The sequence below is a fragment of the Protobothrops mucrosquamatus genome, unplaced genomic scaffold, assembly GCF_001527695.2.
Source record: "Protobothrops mucrosquamatus isolate PMUCROS unplaced genomic scaffold, P.Mucros_1.0 scaffold2420, whole genome shotgun sequence".
NCBI lineage: Eukaryota > Metazoa > Chordata > Lepidosauria > Squamata > Viperidae > Protobothrops > Protobothrops mucrosquamatus.
Genome location: NW_015388492.1, coordinates 186,904 through 213,647, shown reverse-complemented (window position 1 = coordinate 213,647; position 26,744 = coordinate 186,904). Strand labels below are relative to the sequence as shown.

Sequence of the window (26,744 nt, the reverse complement as noted above, 5' to 3'; positions counted from 1 at the left end):
GGTCTTGTTTGATGAAGCTACTGTACGTAAACCTTAACAAAGTATGAGATGAGCACCTTTCACTCAAGCCCAAGGGCTGTTTGTAATCATTAGCCAACTATTCTCCAGAAGAGAGGGTTTGTGCTTGTGCAGGTAAATTAAATTTTCCACCTGATAGCTCACTCTGCTAGATATTCAGTAAGTTCTACTAAAAGTTCTATTAGGGGAACAGTGGTCCAGTCACCAAACTATTGTACCTATCAAATGTAAATTTACAAATCGGTTGTGCACAGATAGATCGCATCTGATTTGGCAACGAAAGAAGGCAAGATGAAATTAATCCATAAAGGAGAACATTTGTGGCTCGGGTACGAAATGATGGGTCCTTGGTGGGCTTTGGTTGTTGTCTTGCAGACGTTTCATGCTGACAGGAGAAGCCACTATTGTGTAAAATGAGAGCAAGCCTTACTCCTTACTAGCACTGATAATATTACCTACAGTAGTGGCCAAAATTGTGGAAACCTTTTGGGAAAAGTGTATTTTTGAGGCTGGATGGCTAATAACACCACTTTTTTGGGGGAGTAGTACCATAAAATTATATATCAATAGAAAGATAATTTAATCAAGAATGTAATGCAACATAGTTTGTTCAATTATCTGTACTGTATTCTATGAAATGTTATAGCCAAATAAACAGAAAAAGGAAGCACAGCTTGCTTAGGTTGATCTCAGGTAGCTTTCCTTCATCTGATTGTAGCCAATGAGCGTGAGTGTTTAGAGAGCCAATCGGGTGTCATCTTGGTTTGGCCATGAGCCAATCAGATCATAGTAGGATCCAGTTATTGATGTTCTGTATTGAAGCTGAGAGGAGGACGTTTGTCGGTGTGTGATGTGATGACTATCAAGTTGGTTGGGTTCTTTTGTGTTCTTTCCTTTAGTGAGCTTGTAAAATGTAATAAAATTAAAGTCATGGGGCAAAGAGTTGACTGGCTGCCCAGAAAGCGATGCAAAATAGTATTATTAAGTGAACAAGGCTACAGTTATAAAGAAATCAGAAGAAAAATGGGTGGAAACTTAACCAAAGGTGGCATTTCTACTGTGTACACTTTTCCTAAAGTTTTTCCACAATTTTGGCCACTACTGTAGTTTGGGTAATGAAACATCTGCAAGAAAACAGCCAGAGACCATTATGCTTTCTAGCAATCTGTAAGCTAATTTCAGCAGTTCGAAGTTGGAAGGCCATGACAGTTATTGACCAAAGCATTAAAGGCTGAATAGCTGCAAACTTCTAAAACCTGCTTAGCTGCCTACTTGCTCCAAAAAGCTACTAAACTACAAGGTGATGTCAGTCAGGAGAAAACAGCATTTGTTATGGACATTCATTTCCTTGGCTTATGAAATTGGCATTTTTAGAATAACTTCAATTGTCAGGGTGGCCACAATTTGGGGAAAAAAAATATTTGACGGATTTTCCTATGAACCCTTCATTTTTTTCCCCCTTGTCCTCCCAAAATTTTCCAGTTATTTCATGACCTCTAAGAGTGTTATCAACTGTGCAAGCTTGCTATTATTTAATGGTAACTGTTGTCATTTTCTCACCACCAATTAAGAACCCTGCAGTACTCATTAACCAACAATTAGCTCAAAAGAAGAGATTTAAGGGGAATAAAATTTATACGATGTTCAAGCACACAAAGAAGTAGAGAAACTTGCCAGTCAACCAGAACAGAGTAGCCTCCACGATTATTACTGCCTTTTTGTGCTGTAAAGAAGCCTTGAGTTATTTGGTGCATTTCTAAAAGACCAAACAAACATCTAGGTACAACACAGAATAGAATAGAATAGAATAGAATAGAATAGAATAGAATAGAATAGAATAGAATAGAATAGAATAGAATAGGATAGGATAATGATAAGAATAGAATAGAATAGAATAGAATAGAATAGAATAAGAAATAGAATAAGAAATAGAGTAAGAAATAGAATAAGAAACAGAATAGAATAGAATAAGAAATAGAATAGAAGTAGAGTAGAAGTAGAGTAGAATAGAAGTAGAGTAGAAGTAGAATAGACGTAGAGTAGAATAGAAGTAGAGCAGAATAGGAGATAGAATAGAATAGGAGATAGAATAGAAGTATAGAATAGAAGTAGAGTAGAATAGAAGTAGAGTAAAATAGAAGATAGAATAGAATAGAATAGAATAGAATAGAATAGAATAGAACAGAAGTAGAGTAGAAGTAGAGTAGAAGTAGAATATGAGATAGAATAGAATATGAGATAGAATAGAATAGAATAGAGTAGAAGTAGAGTAGAGTAGAATAGAATAGAGTAGAATAGAAGTAGAGTAGAAGTAGAGTAGAATATGAGATAGAATAGAATATGAGATAGAATAGAATAGAATAGAATAGAATAGAATAGAATAGAATAGAACAGAACTGGAACAACCTTGGTGGTCTTCTAATTCAGCCCCCTGCTCAAGCAGGAGAACCTGTTTGAGCAGAGGGCTGGACTATTGGAGATTCTTGGTTTGGTACCTCATAAAGATACCAGCTTACGGCCAAACCAGCCCATCTTTTTCAAGTATTGCAGCTTGGCATCCTTGCCCTTCATCCAAGAAGCATATCTTAGGATCTCCCCGAACTGTACAACTGAATGGAACAATCCCTCGTTTCTTTGCAGAGCAGACCTCCTAGAAAGCCTAAAGAGTCATTTTCAACCCCTGAGAGCGTTCAGTTATTGCCGTCTCTCTGAAGTTCTTTGCTGCACATCAAGGCCAGGCCTGCGTGTATCTGTGCAGTGAAAAGAGATTAATCTGTCTCCCTGCGTCAATGTAGTGGGGAGAATGAGATATCTTCTAATTGAATGGGATACTGGCAGAGTTTGGAAGACACACTTCAGCGGGTCAAGTAACGTCTAGTCCAGGGGTAGGCAACCTTGGCTCTTTTATGACTGGTGGACTTCAACTCCCAGAATTCCTCAGCCAGCTACGCTGAGGGGAAAGGGAGAGGTTTCCAAGCTGAGCCATGCTGGCTCAGGAATTCTGGGAGTTGAAGTCCACCAGTCATAAAAGAGCCAAGGTGGCCTGCCTCTGATCTAGTCCATTCATCTGCAGAACCTGCTAAGGTTGCTTTGACTGTTTGAATATCCCTCTATCTCAGTGGTTCTCAACCTGTGGGTCGGGACCCCACTTGGGGTCGATCGACCATTTCATGGGGGTCGCCAAGCAAGGCTGTCCGCCATTTTTTTTGAGCGCCATTTTTGTTGTCCGCCATTTTCCCCCCCTTTTCTGGTGGGTGCCTTACCTCCCTTGGGCTGGGCCAGCTGGTGGTCGGCCTGCTCCGTCTCTGCCGCTTGCCAGCTACGCCTCGGCCGGCACAGGGGGCGGAACCACGCATACGCGGTGCTCCCGGGCAGGAAAAGTCCTCGACTTACGACCGGTTGGGTAGTCCTCGACTTACGACCGGTTTAGTCCTCGACTTACGACCGGTTGGGGTCACGGCATTAAAAAGGTTGAGAACCACTGCTCTATCTTGTCCATACTGTGCTTAGCAATGTGGAGGTTATGTTGACCACCCAGTGCCGTTGTGTCTGCAGGTAGTCCTCAAATTACGACCACAATTGAGTCAAACATTTCTGTTGCTTAAGCAAGACATTGGTTAAGTGGGTTTTGTCCCATTTTATTTCTTGCCACGATGGCTAAGCCAATCACTGCAGTTGTTCAGNGAGCTGGGCGAACGGTCTCATCCAGCCGATCTTGGACCGGCTGCCACGAGAACCCAGTTCTGCCGGGGGGGGCATGTCGCTATTGGCTTTGTAGAAAACTTTGGAACAGGCTTCGAAGCCAAACCTCTTCTCTCTTTGGCCACCTCAGGGAGAAAATGCTGCCTGGACTGAAACTCCACCTTGCCTGAGGACGCTGACATCACCCAGGTTGCCCAGACCCAAACAGTGCCCACGTTCCCCTTTGCGACCCAACCGTCCATCTGGCTTTTCATTTTCCCCACTGAGGACGTTGAAATTCTGCAAGGCTGGATTTTTATTTCCCCTCTGAAGCCGTGGTCAATTTCTTTAGCCTGCTGCGATCTATTCCTCCCCTCACTCTCTGAGGAACAGAAAGACAAGAATAGCAGAAGAACAGAGTTGGAAGGGGCCTGGGAGGTCTTCTAGTCTAACCCCCCGCTCACGCAGGAGACCCCACTTCCTGAGGAACAGAACAGAATAGAAACACAAGGAGAACACAAGAATGGGAACAGAAGTCGAAGGAATAGAAACACAAGAATGACAGAGTTGGAAGGGACGTGGGAGGTCTTCTAGTTTAACCTACTGCTCAAGCAGGAGACCCTACACCAGGGGTAGTCAACCTTGGCTCTCTTATGACTCGTGGACTTCAACTCCCAGAATTCCTGAGCCAGCCATGCTGAGGGGAAAGGGAGAGGTTTCCAAGCTGAGCCATGCTGGCTCAGGAATTCTGGGAATTGAAGTCCACGAGTCATAAAAGAGCCAAGGTTGACTACCCCTGCCCTACACCGTTTCAGACAAATGGCTGTCCAATCTTTTTCTTAAAACAGGAGAAGAGGAATAGCAGAAAGAATGGTTGCTTCAGCTAATTGCAGATCAAGATTTCCTTCTAAGTCTTTAAGACTCAGCCACGTCCTAATCAGAAATGGATCAGGACAAATTTGGGCAGGAAAGACGGCGGGAAAATCTAACCCACGTCGGGTCTGAAACGCCACTGACATCATATCTCCGTACAGGAGTCCTCAATGCCTCAAGGATTCACCATGGGACGTGTTTGCCCAACGTGTCTGGCAGGCATAAAACCCCTGATTAATTTTCAGAATTATCTCCTCTTATAAGGTGGAAGCGTAACAGCCGGGGCTAACTCTCCAGAGGCTTGACGAGGGGAGAAATCTGAGCAATTTAGGGCCATGCCAAAAAAAACAACTGCTGAAGCTCCAGACAAAGGCCTGGCGTGTGGTTCCCTTTCTCCCGATTCTCTTCACCATGGTTACCAACAAAATAAAATCAAGGACAAGCGTTTTTTGTCCCAAGATCTGGTTTTTACCGGGCAGGTTTTCCCCGAACACAATTGCCCCAGGGAAGACGAGCACTGCTTTTTCAACCAGTCACAACCCCAGATAGATAGATATATATTTTCACAACAACGGCGACAACCGTCCTCCGCCAATGCAACAAGCATCCTCTACAAAAACGCTCTGCAAGAGAAGTGATGCCTTTCCTTCCCTTCTTCGCCATCTGACACACACTTCTACCCACAATGCTCTCCCTCCTTCCCCCCTCCCTCTCTCCTCTGTGTCATGCACGTGCGCACACTCCCCCCCACCCACCCTCCGAGTGGCTAGACCATGCACGCACGCACACCCTGGATGCCCCCACATGCCTTCTTCCCCTCTGAAGGCAGCAACTTACCCACAAGTTAGTTTTCATTCAAAACTAGCCAGCTTTTGGCGTCCCCACCACCACCACCACCACCACCACTGTGGGAAGGAGGGAGGGCTGAGTTTCCCCCCTCCCTTTTCTTCCCGGGCAGGGAAGAGGAGGGGGAAAGCCAGGCCCATATGGCTGGGAAGACTTGGAGCAGCAATCATGTGGTCCCGAACAAAGAAGGAAAAAAATATATATACAGGGCTACCTTAATCTCAGGACCAAGAAGCTTGGAGCTATTTGCTGGCTCCCCCCTCCAGGACGGGCATCCTGCTTGCAGCTGCTCAGTGGCTCCCTTTTTTTCCCCTCTCCTCCTCCTCCTCCTCCTCCTTCTTCTTCCCCTGTCCAGCACAAACACACACACATACACATACACATGCACACTCACACACCCATCAATTATGCATTTGCTTGTCTCCCGGTTTCCAGGCGCAACCAATCACAGATGGAGTCTTGCTAATGGGCTCCCCGCTGTACTTGCCAAGCGGTGATTTGTGTTTTTCAGCGACAACCCTCCAGAGACAATGAAAAGAGAATCAGATGCGGCTTGCCAACTTCACACGTCTGGGCGGGCAGACCTGAAAGGAGGAAGGGGGCACTGGCTAAGCCTCCTCCGGAAGGGAAGGCAGGGATGGAGGACGAGCGGTCTCCGGGAGCAGGGAGGCAGGCTCCTGGACTCGGTGCCCGCCCACCCACCCACCCGTAAGGAGCGGGCATCCCCACCAGCCCACCAAACCCTCAGAAACGTCTCACCTCTGCGGCATGTTCCTGGCAGGGACGGTTTCTTTCTGGAGTGTCTAACAGCCTGCTCTGATCCTCGCCCATTCTACCCATCACTTAACGGGGCGCCTCAATGCACAAGACCCCCTTCGCCCGCATAGATACATGCCGCTGACACGGCCCCTTTGCCAAAAGGGGGAGAGGGAGAGAGAGAGAGAGAGAGAGAGAGAGAGAGAGAGAGAGAGAGAGAGGGAAGGAGAAGACAGGGAGAGGGAGGAAAGAAAACCCAGGCATCTCACATTTCAAATTTGCAAGGAGGGGGGACGCCGAGGAAGATGGGGACAAAGGCCGGCTCCCGGGGACGTTCGTTGGACGCCAGACTTGTTTGAGAGCACCTAGCAGACCACTGAAGGGGTCCCGACCAAAAAGGGCTCCCGTTTTGAGACACCCCTTGATGGGCAGGATCTCCCTCGCCCTCCCTGCAGAGACACCGTTGACTGCATCCATCACAGTCGTCGTGCTGAGTGAGCATCCAGAGGATGGAGGATTTGCTTTTGGAGAAGGCACACATGCTGTGGGAGGGGGGCTTCCAGCGTGAAGGCTGGGTATTCCCCACCCCCACCCCAGAAAGGAAGGGGAGGGAGTAGAAGCCACCTGTGTAGGAAAAAGTGACAGGCATCTGGGCTGATGATCTGGGCAGGAAGAAGAAGAAGAAGAAAAGGAGGCTGGTTGTTATCTCCTTTAGAACTGGATCTGAAAATTAGGCTGGGATGCAGCTGACTGTCAGTCTGACTGTATCCATCACTTAGAACCCCTGGGAAAATTCAATATTTAGTCTAGTTTATATGGGTTAATTCTTTGAATGAGAAGCAATGGCAGATCAGGACCTGCCTGTTTCATTCTTCTAGAAACATGTTTTTGATATGGTCAAATGACTAAATCAATAAAGGCTCTATTCTAATTTATTCCATTCCGTTATCTATTCTATTCTATTCTATTCTATTCTATTCTATTCTATTCTATTCTATTCTATTCTATTCTATTCTATTCTATTCTATTCTATTCTATTCTATTCCATCCCACTCCATTCTATTCTATTCTATTCTATTCTATTCCATCCCACTCCGCTCCACTATATTATATTCTGCATTCCATTCCATTCCATTCCATTCCATTCCATTCCATTCCATTCTATTCTATTCTATTCTATTCTATTCTATTCCATCCCACTCCATTCTATTCTATTCTATTCTATTCTATTCTATTCTATTCCATCCCACTCCGCTCCACTATATTATATTCTGCATTCCATTCCATTCCATTCCATTCCATTCCATTCCATTCTATTCTATTCTATTCTATTCTATTCTATTCTATTCTATTCTATTCCATCCCACTCCATTCTATTCTATTCTATTCTATTCTATTCTATTCTATTCTATTCTATTCTATTCTATTCTATTCTATTCCATCCCATCCCACTCCACTCCACTATATTCTATTCTATTCTATTCTATTCTATTCTATTCTATTCTATTCTATTCTATTCTATTCTATTTCTATTCTATTCTATTCTATGCTATTCTACTCTACTCTACTCTACTCTACTCTATTCTATTCTATTGTATTCTATTCTATGCTATTCTATTCTATTCTACTCTACTCTATTCTACTCTACTCTATTCTACTCTATTCTGCATTTTACTCTATTCTATTCTATTCTATTCTATTCTATTCTATTCTATTCTATTCTATTCTATTCTATTCTATTCTACTCTATTCTGCATATTCTACTCTATTCTGCATTCTATTCTATTCTATCCCACTCCACTATATTCTGCATTCTATTCTATTCTATTCTATTCTATTCTATTCTATTCTATTCTATTCTATTCTATTCTATTCTATTCTATTCTATTCCATTCCATTCCATTCCACTCCACTATATTCTGCATTCTATTCCATTCCATTCCATTCCGCATTCTATTCTATTCTATTCTATTCTATTCTATTCTATTCTATTCTATTCTATTCTATTCTATTCTATTCTGTGTTCTGTTCTGTTATATTATTACCCAGCAACACGAAAGCATCTCATTAACTCAAGGTGAGCTCAAGAAAGCTAAACAGGGACAACCTGGTTAGCGCTTAGATGGGAGAAGATCAGGAAGCTATGAGTTGTAAAGTAGATTGGGAGGTTGATAACGCATCCTGGAAGGCCACAGAGCTAAGAAAAAATCACATGGAGATATTCACGAAGCCAAATTGTGCTTGATTTAAAGGAGACATTTCTTTTGACATTCTTCTTGAAGACACACAATGGGTAAGGATCAATATGCTTTTACGCCTGGAAAAAGCATGCGATTATACAGCAACCAAATTCAAAACATCTTTGATTGGATTATCATTACTTTGATAACCCCACCACTCCCATCTTTGGGGGGAAATATTAAGCATAGTGCATAAAGCATGGCCCCGTATTCCAGATTCCATTCCAGGTTTTAACCCCATCCCTTTAGATGTACGAATACAGTTTAAATCTCAGAGAAGACAGAGAAATGGCGAAGGATGATTTTGGATCATTGAGATGGCATCTCGTGCTCTGTAAAGTTCAATTTACCTCCGGTGCTGTCAGAAAAAATATTAGCTTAATACAGTTGCTCATCCCAGACGGGTTCAAAGGGTCCCTGAATTCAGTTCATTTTCCGTGCAGAATCGGGATACCTTGGGCACAATTTAGAATGTCGGAATTGATTAAAGTACACCGTACATAGAGTCCGATACCAACAATTTAATGCCCCTCAAATGGCTAGTCCCATTTCGGGAAGAAATCTGATTTGCATCAGAAACCTACGGTACGTTGAGGAGGACACAATGTCTTTAAACTAACTCTTGACCTTGAGATTGTCATACCCAGAGCTGTAAACCGACACAAAGCACATCACTTATTCATTACATTATTGGGGTTTCAATTCACTCATCCTTTGCTTTGAAGTTATCTCTTTCAAGTCAAGTCCTTGCTGACTTCACAGAGACACCCTTGCTTTCATCTTAGCAATGGGTCCGAAGTGGTTTCCCACTGTTAAATTTCTTTTCGCCACTACCTTTCTTCCCAAGAATCAAGTTACGACATTGCCTGCTTGTGTCTCATATAAAGACTAAATATTCACACATAGCTTTTTAAAAAAAAACTCAGCTAAGCTTACCAACACCTGCCAGATAACTGTGACTATTATTTGTTTACCTGGTGTATTGTCTTGTTTTTATGGATTGTATCCTGTATGAAACTATCTGGGGATTGGCAGTGTGTGTGTGTGTGTGTGTGTGTGTGTGTGTAAACAGATGATAGATAGATAAATTGATTGATAGATAGATAGACAGATAGATAGATATAGACCAGTGTTTCTCAACCTTGGTAACTTTACGATGTGTGGAATTCACCTCCCAAAATTCTCCAGCTAGCAACACTAGCTGGAGAATTCTGGGAGTTGACGTCCACACATCGTAAAGTTGCCAAGGTTGAGAAACACTGATATAGACAGTAAGTATAGATTAGATAGATAGATAGATAGATAGATAGATAGATAGATAGATAGATAGAGATAGATAGATATAGACAGTAAGTATAACTAGATTAAATAGATAGTAGATATAACTAGATTAAATAGATAGTAGATATAGATAGATAGATAGATAGATAGATAGATAACAACAACAACAACAATAATAATAATAATAATAATAATAATAATAATAATAATAATAATAAAGTTGGAAGGGACCTTGGAGGTTATCGAGTCCAACCCCCTGCTCAGACAGGAAACCCTACACCATTTCAGACAAATGGCTGTCCAGTCTCTTCTTAAAAACTTCCAATGTTGGAGCATTCACCGATATAACTAGATTAAATAGATAATAGATAGATAGATAGATAGATAGATAGATAGATAGATAGATAGATAGATAGATAGATAGATAGATAGATAGATCACATGGCTATATGATAACTGGAAAAAGAGTGGTCCTGACATTGAAAATAAAAAAACAAAGGGTTGTGTCCTACTTCACAGCATACTGCATTTTGAACTAGTGGTTTATCACTGGCTGCAATTAATCATAATTAAATCACCATTCCCAGGTGTTTCCAGAGATTATTAGATTTAAACTTCAACAATGACTGGATGGTGTGTCAAGTAATTTCACAGGAAAGGATCTCACATTAGAAAAAAAAACTGTTTAAAAGAGAACAAGGAATTTTCCAATTTGCACTTGGAAACTCTTCAGAAGAATATTTCTAGTAAGTTACTCCAAAAGCCGAAGAGAAAAAATAGGACCAGCCATTTAACACAGCTTTGTCATCTGTGATGCAACGAGCAAGAATTTAGCCAAACTCTGGGAGACAATGGAGGACAGGGATCCTGGCGTAGTATGGTCCATGGGGTGACAAAGAGTCAGACGACAACAACAACAACTTGGTTACACAGCAATAAATTGAGAGGTGTCCTGAAGGGAAGAAAGAAAAACTACATATTTTTTTTCTTTTATCCAGATGTATACATTCCAAGATTTGGAAGTAGACATTTTCAATCAAGGACAAGCTCACCCTAAAAAAACTAAGACAAAGGGACTCTGTTCTCTTTGGAGTTTAAAAAACTATATCTGAAAAGGACTTTGCTAAGTCCTAAAACAGGACCAGCGGTGGATGCAAAAAAATATACTTTCCAAAAATCTCCTCCAAACAACATCTCACCCCCCTCCCCAAACATCAGAATTTACGAGAACAAGATTAAAATTACAATTACCCCAGTCTCCCTTTCTTTAGTAATTATTCATATACCTGTTTTGCCGATAATAACTCCATGCTCCAGGCTGTCTGCCTGCCGAAGCTCGGATGGAGACAGGAACTTTGCTAAATTGACTTTTCTGGCTACTCTTCTGCTTCAAGAGCTGTTTTCAAGGGCAAATGTCTAATGCTAGATGAGCAAAACGACAAGGCAATTAAAGACGGGTGTTCTGTCAGAAAAAAAAGTACTAAAGGCCCTATGTCAGCATTTACTCTCACTGCAAGACTGGGTTGGGTTTTCCATTACCGAAGATTATGAAAAGCATAGAGCCAACGAGGGCAATCTTCTAACGCAGAGGTCCCCAACTTTTTGGGCACCAGGGACCGGTTCCGTGGAGAGAGGTTTTTCCGTGGACCAGAGGGTGTGTGGTTTTGTGTGCTGCCTGCATCCCACGGATGGGGCTTTGCTTGTTTGTGCGGCCCGGTTGCTGGCATACTGCAGCCCGGTACTGGTCCACGGACCAGGGGTTGGGGACCCCTGTTCTAACGGTTCTAACATTTCCAACGGTTCCATAATTTTTCCATGTTGAAGTGCTAATTCATCAATCTATCAGTATAGCTACACATCTCAAAGCAGTGATGCTGGGGGATGGACCATCATAAAAAATAGTTCACCACAATATTTAAAAAAAGAAAAGAAAAATGGAATACAAACAGCAGCCAAGAGACAGCTAGACAGTCACTTGTCTTGAGATGGTATAGGGTCTCCTGCTTGAGCAGGGGGCTGGACTAGAAGACCTCCAAGGTCCCTTCCAGCTCTATTCTATTCTATTCTATTCTATTCTATTCTATTCTATTCTATTCTATTCTATTCTATTCTATTCTATTCTCTATTCTACTCTACATTCTATTCTATTCTATTCTATTCTATTCTATTCTATTCTATTCTATTCTATTCTATTCTATTCTATTCCATTCCATTCCATTCCATTCCATTCCATTCCATTCCACTCCTCCATGGCACAACTCCAAACACAAAACCCCAAAGATGATATAAAAGCTCACTCAATCCCAGCTCCATTTTGTCAACCACCCCAGAAACATTCTGTGTCACTGAAGTTTCTGGAAACTAACTCAACATGAACCTTCTTTCCGAACAGCCTCCATTTTATTTATTTCCAGCTTGGGCTGGACCTAAATGATTTTCCTTTCAAGAGTGTGATGCCCGATAGTTACAAAGAAAGAATTGTAAGGTCCACAGCATTGGGACACATGCAGAAATCCAGAAAAGACAGAGCTAAAAATGTAACTGAAGTGACTTCATTTATTCTTTCCCACAGAGCCTAATAAACTGGAGTCCCTTCTCTCCAGCTGTGTATTTAGCACTGAGACAGAAGGAGAAGTTTCCAGTTTCACTGGGTATTTTTCCCTTTTCAAAATTTTGCATCTATAGCGATCCCTGAGACATATGTCCGTCATACTGCCCCGGTTCTCAGCAGATGTTTGATAGGGAGGAAGCTATTTGGACATCTGCAGCTGACACACAACAAAATTGTTGAGGAGCATATGGAGTGGTGGTGGGGAAGTGGAGGGGGGGAAGCTTTGAAATTATGGGTTATCCTAAGCTTGATGTTGAGGAAAAGCAAGGAAAAGGAAGCTGGTAAAATAGGATTGCCACATTCCTTACTTAGCTCATCGGATTTCATAGGAGAAAAATTAGAAGCCACGGAAGAGTGAGCTAACATCTAGCTTCCTCTGCAGCAGTCAAAAATGAAAAATACAAGAAAAGGGAAAATACAGTGCCTAGAATGCAGGAGGTCCTCAATTTACAATAGTTCATTTAGTGACCGTTCGAAGTTATAATAGTGAAAAAAGTGAGTTATGACCGTTATTCATACTTGCAACAGTTGAAGCATCCCCATGGACATCTGATAAAAAAATTCAGCTGCTTGGCAACTAACTTGTATTTATGACGGTCGTAGCGTCCCAAAGTCACGTGATCCTGTTTTAAGACCTTCTGAGAAGCAAAGTCAATGGGAGAGCTAGATTCACTTAACAACCAGGTTACTAACTTAACAACTGCAATGCTTTACTTAACAACTGTTAAGTGATGAGTTGGCCATGACGACTTGGCCATGGCGAGTTGGCCATGATGAGTTGGCCATGGTGAGTTGGCCGTGATGAGTTGGCCATGGTGAGTTGGCCATGGTGAGTTGGCCATAGCGAGTTGGCCGTGATGAGTTGGCCATGGTGAGTTGGCCATGATGAGTTGGCCATGCCAAGTTGGCCGTGATGAGTTGGCCATGGTGAGTTGGCCATGGTGAGTTGGCCATAGCGAGTTGACCGTGATGAGTTGGCCATAGTGAGTTGGCCGTGATGAGTTTGCCATAGTGAGTTGGCCATGATGAGTTGGCCATGCCAAGTTGGCCGTGATGAGTTGGCCATGGTGAGTTGGCCAGGGCAAGTTGTCATAGATATCTTGGGATGCTTAAACTGGGATACATAAGGAGGAACTCATACTGTCCTTTTCCCTTTGACTAGGAAAAATGTGCTACCCCTTCTTTTAACAAGTTGAAGCTGAGGAATGTTCTCTTTATTTATTGATGCGGTATTAAAAGACGAATCAGAGAAAGTCAAATGAAAGTAAACGTTTCTTGTTTAAAAGACTAGTTTCATTTTCCTCCTACATCTGTCCCTCCCTTTCGTTTCTAGGAAGCTGAAAGCTACATAATACAGCTTTTGATCTTTTTTTCTCTCACCACCTTACATTGCTTCCCTAAGAGGAAATTATTTCTAAAATCGCAACAGCGTCCTTGGCAAAAAGAATCGTGGTACTTCCAATATTGGATATTGATAGGAAAGGTGTTTCAGTTCCCCGAAGCAATTCGATAACAAGTGGGCTCCTGTAACATGAGAGTATTTTACTACTGTGAATAAAGCAACTTCCACCCCCCATTTAGAATAGAATGGGGCAGGGAACCTAATAATTATTTTTTAAAAAATAATTTGATTTGTATTATTATTTATGGTATGGCACATTCACATTTCGATAAAAACCCAGGAGAATAAAAATACAAGACAGTCCTTGACTTACAACAGTCCGCTTAGTGTTGAACTCTTCCTACCCCAGCTACAGAGAAATCCCTGGCTCAAATAACCATTACAAGGAGGTCCTTGACTTACAACAGTTGATTTAGTGACTGTTCGTAGTTACAATGGCACTGGAAAAAAAGGGGATTTATGACCATTTTTCACACTTACGACTGTTGCAGCATCCCCGTGGTCACGTGATTTACATTCGGATGCTTGACAACTGAGTCGTGGTTACGAGTCCCGGGGTGTGTGTGTGTGTCACGTGATCCCCTTTTGCGAACTTCTGACAAGCAAAGTCCACAGGGGAGCCAGATTCGCTGAACGACCAGGTTACTAACTTAACAACTGCAGTGATTCACTTAAGAAAAGTCATAAAATGGGGGCAAAACCCAACCAATGTCTCACTTAGCTACATGAATTTTGGGCTATATTGTGGTTGCACGTTGAGGACTACTTGTGCAAAATATGAAGTATTATAAATGAATGTCTAGATTACAGATAAAGTTTTGGCTTCGTTTGTCACCACCAAGAAATGGGCTCTATTTTGACCCTCTGACACTCTGTGTTGGATAGCTTGTTTTGTCGGCCGACAGTCTTGACCTGTGAAGGTATCTTTCCCCAGTTATGGAGGGCTTCTGCACATCTACCATGGCTGGTATTCGTATTGATGATAATGAATAAGAAAAGGAATTTAAATAATAATAATAATAATAATAATAATAATAATAATAATAATAATAATAATAATAATAATAATGAAACAGCACATACAACCGTTCTTACTTTCCCAAAAATTACATTTGCATTGATCTCATAGTCCTTGTAACAACGCTGTATGAATGGTTAGCATAATCCCCAAGTCAAGATGAGGAATTTAGGCTGAAAGAATAAATATCCCCTCCTGAGATTTCATCACAAAGGAAAATTCACAGAACTGTGAGCTTCTAGACTGAATGTCTTTCTTACTTACATCATGATGATGATGATGATGGAAGATAGATAGATAGATAGATAGATAGATAAGACAGACAGACAGACAGACAGACAGACAGACAGACAGACAGATAATAGGTAGATAGAAGACAGACAGATGATAGATAATAGAGACAGATGGACGGATGAAAGGATGCATAGACAGACATAGAGATTAGATAGATAAGTAGAGGCTGCCCCAAAGAAGAGGGAGTCAAGCTCTTCTCCAAAGCACCAGAGGGAAGGACAAGAAACAATGGATGGAAACTAATCAAGGAGAGAAGCAAGCTGGAACTGAAGAGAAACTTCCTGACAGTCAGAACAATTAACCAATGGAACAACCTGCCTCCAGAAGTTGTGAGTGCTCCAACACTGGAAGTCTTTAAGAAGAGACTGGACAGTCATTTGTCTGAAATGGTATAGGGTTTCCTGCCTGAGAGGGGGTTGGACTAGATGACTTCCCAGGTCCCTTCCAACATTATGATGATGATGATGAGATAGATAGATAGATAGATAGATAGATAGATAGATAGATAGATAGATAGATAGATAGATAGATAGATAGATAGATAGATAGATAGATAGATACAGACAATGGATGGATGCGTGTGGGTGGGTAGATGCATGCATGCATGGACGGACAGACAGACAGACAGAAGATAGATAATAGATACATAGAAAAGAGATAGATAGGCAGAGAGAGAGAGAGAGAGAGAGAGAGAGAGAGAGAGAGAGAGAGAGAGAGAGAGAGACCCAAAGGGGCCTCTGATCGCCACCCCTCATCACCACATCTTCCCAAGGATAGGACCAGGCCCTGCCCTATTAGATATACCAGAGCAGACAGGGTAGTATCCGGAAGAATCCTCTGTTCTTCAGGATGAGGGATTCCTTTTGATCCAAGTGAATTCCATAACTATTTTAAATCCACTTCGCAGAGTTCTACCTGGCCTGTAGAATCTCTTTCTAGCTCTGAATTATTGTTCAAGGATGCTCCTTCATCAGCAGGGACTGTCACTGTGACATTAGCACACGTACCTCCAGCATTTCCTTGTAATAAGCAAAAAGTTTATAAAGCCCAGCTATATCAACAGAGGATCTTGTTGACATTGTTCCAATACTCAGCCAACACAGGAGTCTTGTAGACTTTTTTTGGAGAAAGTAGATTAATATGACATGACATTAATGGTAATACCTGAAGTTACACATTTTGGTACTTTGAACTGTCCAGATAAAAAGCTATCTTGAAACCATGGCTAGAGCTTTCATATAATCCTTGGACAAAACAAAGTGCATTACAGTTTAATCCTCTTTTAACTTGTCCTCTTAAAAGAATAGTGTTTATAATTTTAGGGCTTTCCCCTTGGGACTTTGTGGATACCTGCAAAATGGAAATAGAATTAAATAGCCCTTGATTTCAGTTGAAACACCCATAGAATTAAAATATATTGTTAGATTAAAATATATTTGGCATCGGTCCTGTCTACAAAAAAACCCCACAGTGGCTTAAAATTTAAAAATAAAATACTGCTGCTTTCTCTAAAAGCTGGGAAACATGAAATGTCACAGCGTGGGTCCTGCAAAGGACTTGAGAACTTGGTGACTCTTTCTAAAATTGGTTTATGTTTACTCTGTTTGCTGTGTTGATGGGGTCATCATCATCATCATAAAGTTGGAAGGGACCTTGGAGGTCATCTAGTTCAACCCCCTACTCAGGCAGGAAGCCCTATACCATTTCAAACAAATGGCTGTCTGATCTCTTCTTAAAAACCTCCAGTGTTGGAGCATTCACCACTTCTGGAGGCAGGTTGTTCCACTGGTTAATTGTTCTGACTGTCAGGAAGTTTCTCCTTTGTTCTAGGTTGCTTCTCTCATGTGGTACCTATTGATCTACTCCAGTGGTTCTCAACCTTTTTAATGCCGCGACCCCAACCGGTCGTAAGTCGAGGACTAAACCGGTCGTAAGTCGAGGACTAAACCGGTCGTAAGTCGAGGACTAAACCAGTTGTAAGTCGAGGACTACCCAACCGGTCGTAAGTCGAGGACTTTCCCTGCCCGGGAGCGCCGCGCATGCGTGGTTCTGCCCCCTGCGCCGGCCGAGGCGTAGCTGGCAAGCGGCAGAGACGGAGCAGGCCAACCACCAGCTGGTCCAGCCCAAGGGAGGTAAGGCACCCGCCGGAAAAGGGGGAAAAAATGGCGGATAAAAAAATGGCGGACAAAAAAAATGGCGGACAGCCTTGCTTGGCGACCCCCGTGAAATGGTCGATTGACCCCAAATGGGGTCCCGACCCACAGGTTGAGAACCACTGATCTACTCGCATTTGCGTGCTTTCAGACTGCTAGATGGGCAGGAGCTGGAACAAGGAAGGGGAACAGACGCCGCCAGGCAGCGCTTGGGACTCAAACTCGGCCTGTCCATCTTTTCCAGGCGACCAGCTCAGCGTCTTTAACCGCTGAGCCGTCGTGTCCCTTTTCGTCATCGTTAGTTAACGACAAGAGTAAAGATCAATCCTTTTCTTTTCTACCAGCACTCCTTACCACCCTTTTTCTTCTTTCCTCCAGATTACAGAAGGAACAGAAAAGAATGGAGCTTTTTTTTTTTTTTGCATCGCTCCTTATTCTTATCTACAAGCATCCGCGCCGACCCCAGAAATGCAGAAATGATATGAAGAACACTTAAGCAGAAAACCAGAGGGAAAAACCAGACATGAAGAGAAGGGCGAGGGAACAAAGGCTAAACAAAATAAAATCAAAATCAAAATCTGAATGAAAGCAGGGAGAACCTCAATAGCGTGTAACGAGAGGGGAGGGAGATAATTAATGGGGATGGTAAGAATTAATGTTAAAATTAGACGATAATGCTGCGGATCTCAGGCTTTTCAGCTCCCGTGGAGCAACGTCGGAAGAGTCAAAAATAGGAAGCTGTAAGGTTTTCTTCTCACCGACTTCAGGAAAAAACATTGTTCTCCGAAATTTAAGGAACGGAAAGGAAGACAGTGGAGTTGCTAAGTGAGACGTTTGTTAAATGAGCTCTTACGAGCACCTTTGCCACAGTGGTTGTGAAGTTTATCGCTGCAGTCCTTAAGTTAGCAACACGCTTGTGAAGTGAATCCGTCTCTTCCCCCATTGCCTTTGCTTGTTGGAAGGTCGCCAAAGGGGATCACGTGATCCCACTGCAACCGTCCTAAGTACATGCCAGTTGCCAAGCCTCTGAATTTTGATCACGTCACCCTGGGGATGCTGCAGTGGCCGCACGTGAGAAAAGCAGTCGTAAGTCTCTTTGTTCAGTGCCGTCATAACTCCGAACGGTCACTAAACGGACGGTTGTAAAGCGAGGACTGCTTTTTTTCAAAAGAGCCATGAATTTGCAACTCTTAAAGGGGAAATTCTACTAATTCCTGATTAGACACAATAATAATAATAATAATAATAATAATAATAATAATAATAATAATAATAATAATAATAATAATAATAATAATAATAAAGTTGGAAGGGACCTTGGAGGTCTTCTAGTCCAACCCCCTGCTCAGGCAGGAAACCCTATAGCATTTTAGACAAATGGCTGTCCAGTCTCTTCTTAAAAACTTCCAGTGCTGGCGCATTCACCGCTTCTGGAGGCAGGTTGTTCCACTGATTGATTGTTCTAATTGTCAGGAAGTTACTCCTTAGTTCTAGGTTGCTTCTCTCCTTGATCAGTTTCCACCCGTTGCTTCTTGTCCTGTCTTCAGGCGCTTTGGAGAATAGCTTGACTCCCTCTTCTTTGGGGCAGCCCCTGAGATACTGGAACACTGCTATCATGTCCCCCCTCGTCCTTCTCTTCATTAAACTAGACATCCCCAATTCCAGCAGCCGTTCCTTATATGCTTTAGCCTCCAGTCCCCTAATCATCTTTGTTGCTCTTCTCTGTACTCTTTCTAGAGTCTCAGCATCTTTTTTACATCGTGGTGACCAAAACTGGATGCAGTATTCCAAGTGTGGCCTTACCAAGGCCTTGTAAAGTGGTATTAATACTTCACGTGATCTTGATTCTCTCCCTCTGTTAATGCAGCCCAGCACTGTGTTGGCCTTTTGGGCAGCTGCAGCACACTGCTGGCTCCTATTTAAGTGATAATAAGGCCGCCTGTGATTCATTCAGAAGGTGATGCATTGACTGGCAAAAGCACCAGAGTTTGCAGTCTTTTGAAGAAAAGTCTTTTAAAAATACAGATAGTATTTTACAATACAATACAGTACAATACAATAATTCTTTTAGTGACTGTTCAAAGTTACAATTGCACTGGAAAAAAGTGACTTACAACCGTTTTTCACCCTTAGCACCGTTGCAGCATCCCCACGGTCACGTGATCAAAATTCAGACGCCTGGCAACTGACTCATACTTATGACGGTTGCACGGTGTCCCGGGGTCACGTGATCCCCTTTTGCGACCGTCTGAGAAGCAAAGTCAATGGGGAAGCTGGATTCATTTAACGACCCCCGTGTTCCTAACTTGACCTCTGCAGTGATTCGCTTAGCAAATGTGGGAAGGAAGGCGGTAAAATCGGGCAAAGCTCGCTTAAGTGTCTCACTTAGTGACAGAAATTTTGGGCTCAATCGTCGTAAGTCGAGGACTGCCTGTATTATTATTTTTTTTGTATACAGTATATATATACTGTTGCTTTGGATTTAAAAGCCAGGAGGCTGCCTCTGTGTTTCCCAGCAAGAGGCAAAAATGATTACAAACTTTTAACGATTTATATCTACAATCTCATTTTAGCCCAGCAGCAAAATCATTTTTCAAACTGGCTGCTTCAAAACTGGTGTGTGTGTGTCCGTGAGTGTGTATGCGTGTGTGATCTTAATGAAATTGCTTCTGCATTTCACGGCATAATACAGAGCAAGGAGGAGATTTTTTTATTTGTTTTTTTTTAATGATGGAAAAGCAATGAAACTTGAAGCGAAAAAGACAAATTTGACTTAGGAGAGCTAATCGCACAGGAAGCTGCCTTTTACTCAAATGTTCAATATTTAGAATAATTTCCCACGAGGAGAGCCTGGCATGTCGAACCTTTTTCCAGAATTGAAGCAAGGAGGGAATTAAAAAGAAAAACAAACAAACAAAAGAAAAACCTAGAAGGTATTTCAGACAGAAATGTAGTTTGTTTTGGGAAAAAAAATGCTTCTTTTTAAAGATGCCAGACTTCCACAGATAGAAATTCATAGCAATGGCTTGGGAAAAAATATTTGTCTTACTAAGGTAAAGGTTTCCTACTGATTTGTTAAAGTGTGTGTGTGTGTGTGTGTGTGTGTGTGTGAGAGAGAGAGAGAGAGAGAGAGAGAGAGAGAGAGAGAGAGAGAGAGAGAGAGAGAGAGAGAGAGAGAGAGAGAGAGAGAGAGAGAGAGAGAGAGAGAGAGAGAGAGAAGGGAGGGAGGGAAGGAAGGAAGGAAGGAAGGAAGGAAGGAGAGAGAAAGGGAGGGAGGGAGAGAGGGAGGGAGGGAGGAAGGAAGGACAAAGAAAGGGAGGGATGGAAGAAGAAAGGAAGGAAGGAAGAAGAGAGAAAGGGAGGGAGGAAGAAATTACACTGATATTTCTATTCAGCAATTCCTGAACGTAAGGTATCCTGGAATACAATTCACAGACCGAAGAGTCAAAAGTCAAACACAGATAAATAACTTCTGCTATATCCACTATGGACTTTCACATAGCTGGGGCAAACATCATTTATCATAAATTATCATTTATAATTTTAACTAGAAATCAAACCTTTTGACAACCACATTTCCCACTTTCCCCCCATGTAGGCATTCCACGTTTAAAACATTCATCCACAACTGTCAGCACCAAATATTTGCTACACAACTCAACCTCATGGTTGTTATGTCATTATCATTATATATATATAATAGGCTTATATTATTATCCAGCCAGAGTAACTAACAGAGAGGTGTTAAATCATATAACACACCACTAGAAGCCAAAATCATAAGATCACATCTGAGTTACTTTGGCCGTACCATGGGTGCAAATTCATTGGGGAAGTCTATGATGCTAGGAATGGTTGATGGAGCAAGGAGAAAGGGCCAGTGAAGAACACACTGGCTTGATAACATCAAATCTGATGCAAAGTTGAACATCCAATAATTGACAGAAGCTGTGCTTGACCAGGTAGCCTGGAGCACACTTGCCTATAAAGTCGCCAAGATTCGGACACAACTAAATGGTTAAAAACAACAACAACAACAACAATAGGCTTAAATTACACATCATGTTCTCATTCAAAAGAAAAAAAATATTCACGACTGAAGGCGATTTTAGTAATTAGTTTAACCGAGTGCGTTGTATTATATACAACACAGCATCCTTTTTTAATGGAGCCGGGGTGCCGCAGTGGTTAGAATTCAGTATTGCAGGCAAACTCTGCCCACAGCCAGGAGTTCGATCCTGACCGGCTCAAGGTTGACTCAGCCTTTCATCCTTCTGAGGTCAGTAAAATGGGGACCCAGATTGTTGGGGGCAAGAGGCTGACTCTTAAGAGAGGGCTGTAAAAGCACTATGAAGCGGTCTATAAGTTTTAAGTGCTAGTGCTGATGGACTGAAAGGATACTAGTGTCATGTGTCTGATTAACGAAACACTTAAAAGGACTTTCAGGCATATTTTTCCCTAAAAGCATTTATTAAGGTTACAGAGACGTCAGTACAGCATGGTGGAAATGCTTAGGTCTGGCTTCTCTTCCGTTACGCATATATATTCTAAGCATTTCCCACCCCCTTATCTTGGGGTCATGGTTCACATCTTCCAATCAACTTGGAAGATGTGATTTACTTCCGGTTGCTTTCTCCCCGGCTATCCTTATTCTCCTCCCTTTTTCCCTGTTGCCTGGTTTAACTATAAAAATACCAGACAGTTCTGCATATTGTCAAAGCAAGAATATACAGTATTTGCAGCGTTGACAACTAGCATATTAAAATCTGTTATGGACACCAGGTTGCCAAAACATTTTTATTGAAAAAATGGAAAGCCACAATATCTGCAACACTTTCAACCTTTCAACACTAGAAATATCTACGATGGAAGCCACAAAGTCACAAGCAAATACTGCAAAGGCTGGGATCGTTGCTTTCAAAGACCACTAGAGACCTGACTGATTTAGGTATCCACAAATAAATGAACAAATGCATCAATGAATCAATAAAACAATCGACGAATGAATGTTTGCACGCATGTACAGTACAATATTTTGGGTCAACGGGTTCCCCATGATCATCGCCACTGGATAGAATTTCTCCCGTTCTCTATTGATTCTTCCTCAGGTTTATTTATTCCTGGAGACAGCTTGAAAAACAGAGATGGCGACCCAAATACCATTTTTTTCCCTCGTTCCCGTCTATTTTTAAGAGAAATGCTACAAGAGAAAGCCACAAGCTCTCCGTTTCCCAGAGACGCACTAAAGCACATTGTGATGCTGGTCAAGGTTGTCTCTGGCAAATAATAATAATAATAATAAAAAAACTACGTCTGGAAAAGAACACCAGTTGTTCCTACCAGCTGATTTTGGCGTGAACTTCTCCCTGTTGGCTGCGCAAACCGCTAGCAACCGATATCCAAGGTCCAGGTCAAAACCCTGCTGTGCTGCCACTCTGCTAACAACCTGAGGGGAAAAAAAAAGGGGGGGAGAGAAAAAAATAAAAGAGTTGTCACAGAGAGTTTCTGGAAAATCGTCAGTTGCTCGCCAACCTACCGCGGGAAGAACCCAACATATAAAGAACAGAACTCAGTTCTCCTTCCTTTAATTTCTGCTAGTGTTTCCCGTTCCATTCTGGAAAGGTGCTTCAGAGCCCACGGAAGTGTCTGCAACTCTTTCATAAAAACAGCCACGCACCCCGTTCAAACTCCAAAGGGCCTCTCTGGATTTGAAAACGAATCTCAAAGCATTGCCTAAGCCAGTGGTTCTCAACCTGTGGGTCGGGACCCCATTTGGGGTCGATCGACCATTTCATGGGGGTCACCAAGCAAGGCTGTCTGCCATTTTTTTTGTCCGCCATTTTTTTTGTCCGCCATTTTTTCCCCTTTTCCGGCGGGTGCCTTACCTCCCTTGGGCTGGGCCAGCTGGTGGTCGGCCTGCTCTGTCTCTGCTGCTTGCCAGCTACGCCTCGGCCGGCGCACGGGGTGGAACCACGCATGCGTGGCGCTCCCGGGCAGGGAAAGTCCTCGACTTACGACCGGTTGGGTAGTCCTTGACTTACGACCGGTTTAGTCCTCAACTTATGACCGGTTTAGTCCTCGACGTATGACCAGTTGGGGTCGCGGCATTAAAAAGGTTGAGAACCACTGGCCTAAGCCTAACTTCTATGATTCGTTGTCCTTTTTTTTAACAATGAGCGATGCGCATTGCCGGCCTTGTTTAGCTTATTTGCAGTAACTTTGAAAGCACAGGTTTTTACAAAAGAAGAGGACACTGGTAGCTCGGAGTTGTGTGGTGTCCTTGGTGGTCTTCCCTGAGCTTGGTTGGTTTCTTGCAGGTGTTTCTAGGGAACTGGGTAAAATCATCATTGCTGTTGAAGCATTGATGATGTTACCTAGTTGGGTAATGCAATGTCTGCAAGAGAGGCAGAATAGCAGAGTTGAAAGGCAACTTTGGAGGTCTTCTAGTCCAACCCTCCGTTCGAGCAGGAGACCCTATATACCAGGGGTAGGCCACCTTGGCTCTTTTATGACTTGTGGACTTCAACTCCCAGAATTCCTGAGTCAGCATGGCTGGTTTAGGAATTCTGGGTACTGGAGTCCACAAGTCGTAAAAGAGCCAAGGTTGCCGACCCCTGCTATATACCATGTCAGACAAATGGCTCTTTTCTTAAAAGCCTCCAGTGATGGAGCACCCACAACTCCGGAAGGCGAGCCGTGTCCTCCGAGAGCAACGAGGGTCCCACAGCCTGTTGCTTCTCCCATTGATGGCCTCATCCAAGCTTCCTGCCGCCCTCATCCAAAAAGTAACCTGGTTTGAAGAACCAAGCTCTCTCTTAGAGCGTGCAAAGTCTACACTTAAGAAACAAGAGATTTCAGAATGAGCAACAAGTCATCAAGGTTGAAAGCAGGCAAGCGGTCAAGAGGCCATTCGCGGGAGGCAGCATTCTGTACTTCTCACTGCTTTGGAGAGGGGACTTAAAATCTGAATTCTCAGTCATCCACCGAGGACTTTCTCTCCGGAGACAATGAGGGAACAAAAAGGTGACCTGGACTCACTTTTGACTTCCTAGAAAGAGCCAGGCTGTGAATTTGTTTTGCATTTTAGAAGCCTGGAGGGACAAAATGAGAATTTCAATGCTTAAGGCTCCTATCCCCCATCTGAAAATTCCTGATGCCTCCTGTCTTGTCCTGATGCTCCTGTCCTACAGGCGGTCCTCACTTTACAACCATGGGTTGGATGACCCTTTGAAATGACCATTAAAAAAAGGTGATTGACGATTGGTTCTTGCACTTTTGACCTCTGAAGCATCCCCAGGATCACAGGGTCCAAATTCGGGTGGCAAGTATTCCTAATTGCAGCACCCCAATTAATCAGTGGAACAACCTGCCTCTGGAAGCTGTGAATGCTCCAACACTGGAAGTTTTTTAAAAGAGACTGGACAGCCATTTGTCTGAAATGGTATAGGGTTTCCTGCCTGAGCAGGGGGTTGGACTAGATGACCTCCAAGGTCCCTTCCAACTTTTCTTCTTCTTCTTCTTCTTCTTCTTCTTCTTCTTCTTCTTCTTCTTCTTCTTCTTCTTCTTCTTCTTCTTCTTCTTCTTCTTCTTCTTCTTCTTCTTCTTCTTCTTCTTCTTCTTCTTCTTCTTCTTCTTCNNGTATAGGGTTTCCTGCCTGAGCAGGGGGTTGGACTAGATGACCTCCAAGGTCCCTTCCAACTTTTCTTCTTCTTCTTCTTCTTCTTCTTCTTCTTCTTCTTCTTCTTCTTCTTCTTCTTCTTCTTCTTCTTCTTCTTCTTCTTCTTCTTCTTCTTCTTCTTCTTCTTCTTCTTCTTCTTCTTCTTCTTCTTCTTCTTCTCCTTCTCCTTCTCCTTCTCCTTCTCCTTCTCTTTCTTCTCCTTCTCCTTCTCCTTCTCCTTCTTCTTGATTGCCATTTTGCAAACTTCCTAGTCTTCAAGCACAGTCAATGGGGGGGAGGGGGGAAGCTGAATTTGCTTAATGAGCATGTGATTCATTTAATAACTACAGTTGATTCGGTTTAGAACCATGATGCAAAAAAAAGGTCATAAAATCAGGTATGTCTGACGTAATAACTGCCTTGCTTAGCAGTGGAACATCTGGTTCCACACCTGGTTCCATAAATTGAGGAATATCTGTACGACCCACTACGGCAGCCTTGGAACTGATGGACCTCCTGGGATAATTTAGTGCGATCTTCAAAAACTCAAGGGTTGCATTTGATTGGTTGGGATCATCTATATTCACACATACTTCTTCAAAGTCATGGCTTTGATTTAGGCCCGCTCCCCTCTCAGACAACAGCACCGCACAGACACACAAAGTCCATTTATATTCACTACACCCGGAAAGTGTTATTTGCGAATCACATTAACATTCCCTTAATTTAGAAAGTTAAAGAGGAACGGGAAGACAGAAGCATTTAGTCCCATTTTATTAATTTAGCAAGCAGCCTTTGGTTTTCAGCTATATTTTACTCCAAAGGGCTTACGCTGCAAGAAGTAATTTGTCACCATAGTTTTAATATAAAATCTCCTTGAAGAATTAAAGGAAGGGTTCATTAAATGCAATTATCTGTGTCCAACACGGCTTGCTATATATAAAAAATAATAAAACGGTACAGAACAGAAGGGAAGGGAAGCTATATAATCATCTATCCCAGCTAATGAAAAGCTGCTTTTTTAGTATTAGCTAGTCAGCACAACGACGCAGTTCTTATTAATCCAAAGCACCTCACACGATTCGCTTTTTCATAATTAATGATAAACTATTACAGTGCCTGCGACACCGATGGGTAGCTTGCTGCAATTTTAAAAACGAGGGGTGAAATATTTTGCACGGAAAACTGGAGGCAATAGCGATTCTATAATTAACCGCCTCCGTGTAAACTATTAGTAGAATAAAGCCATCGTTTCCCGAAGTTTATTCACCAGATGGAAGTCTTCAAGGTATTGCAGAACTTTTTAACGGTCAAATTTAGGTTGCAAACAATCTGCCAATCTATTCCTTTTATCCAACTCATCTGTTTCCTCGCTTCTGAATAAATGTTTATCAGGCGAGCTTTTGAAGTTACCCGGCGGAAACCGTTTTCCAAAAACGGTTTGGTTTAAACGGTTTGCATTCAAAACGCTTCAAGTTCAAGCCCTTTTCCAAGTTCAAAATAAGCTGTTCGAACTTCACAGGACGTATTGCCGGATTGCTTCATTCTTGTCTCAGGGGTGGGCAAGAATGAAATAATACGAGCCCAGGTTCAGAACGCAGGTTGTGAGCCCCAAATGGGAGACTTTTTAAAGTTTGTACACTTCCTGTCAACTCTTGAACAGGAAATGACTGTTTCAGATTCAAAACTGTTAGCATGGGATGTAATGTTTAGCTTAACCCGATGACTGCTTTTTCTTCTCTCTCTCTCCCCCACTCTCCCAATGCCTTTTGCTCCTTCTCTCACCCTCTCCCCTCCTCTCTCTCTCCTCTCCCTCTCTCCCTCCCTTTCTCTCTCCTTCTCTCTCTCTCCCTCTCTCCTTCTCTCCCTCTCTCTCCTTCTCTCTCTTCCCCTCTCCCTCTCCTCTCTCCCTCT

General features: G+C 42.6%; 1 protein-coding gene across 1 annotated transcript in view; it reads right to left on the bottom strand.

The window, feature by feature from the left end:
* The window catches only part of ZMIZ1 (zinc finger MIZ-type containing 1), a 107,995-nt gene that overhangs the window by 64,050 nt on the left and 17,201 nt on the right, over positions 1-26,744 (bottom strand). The window contains exon 2 of the mRNA XM_029285885.1: positions 22,514-22,619. Within this exon, the coding sequence (XP_029141718.1) occupies positions 22,514-22,619 (106 nt within the window). The remainder of the gene's footprint in view (positions 1-22,513; positions 22,620-26,744) is intronic.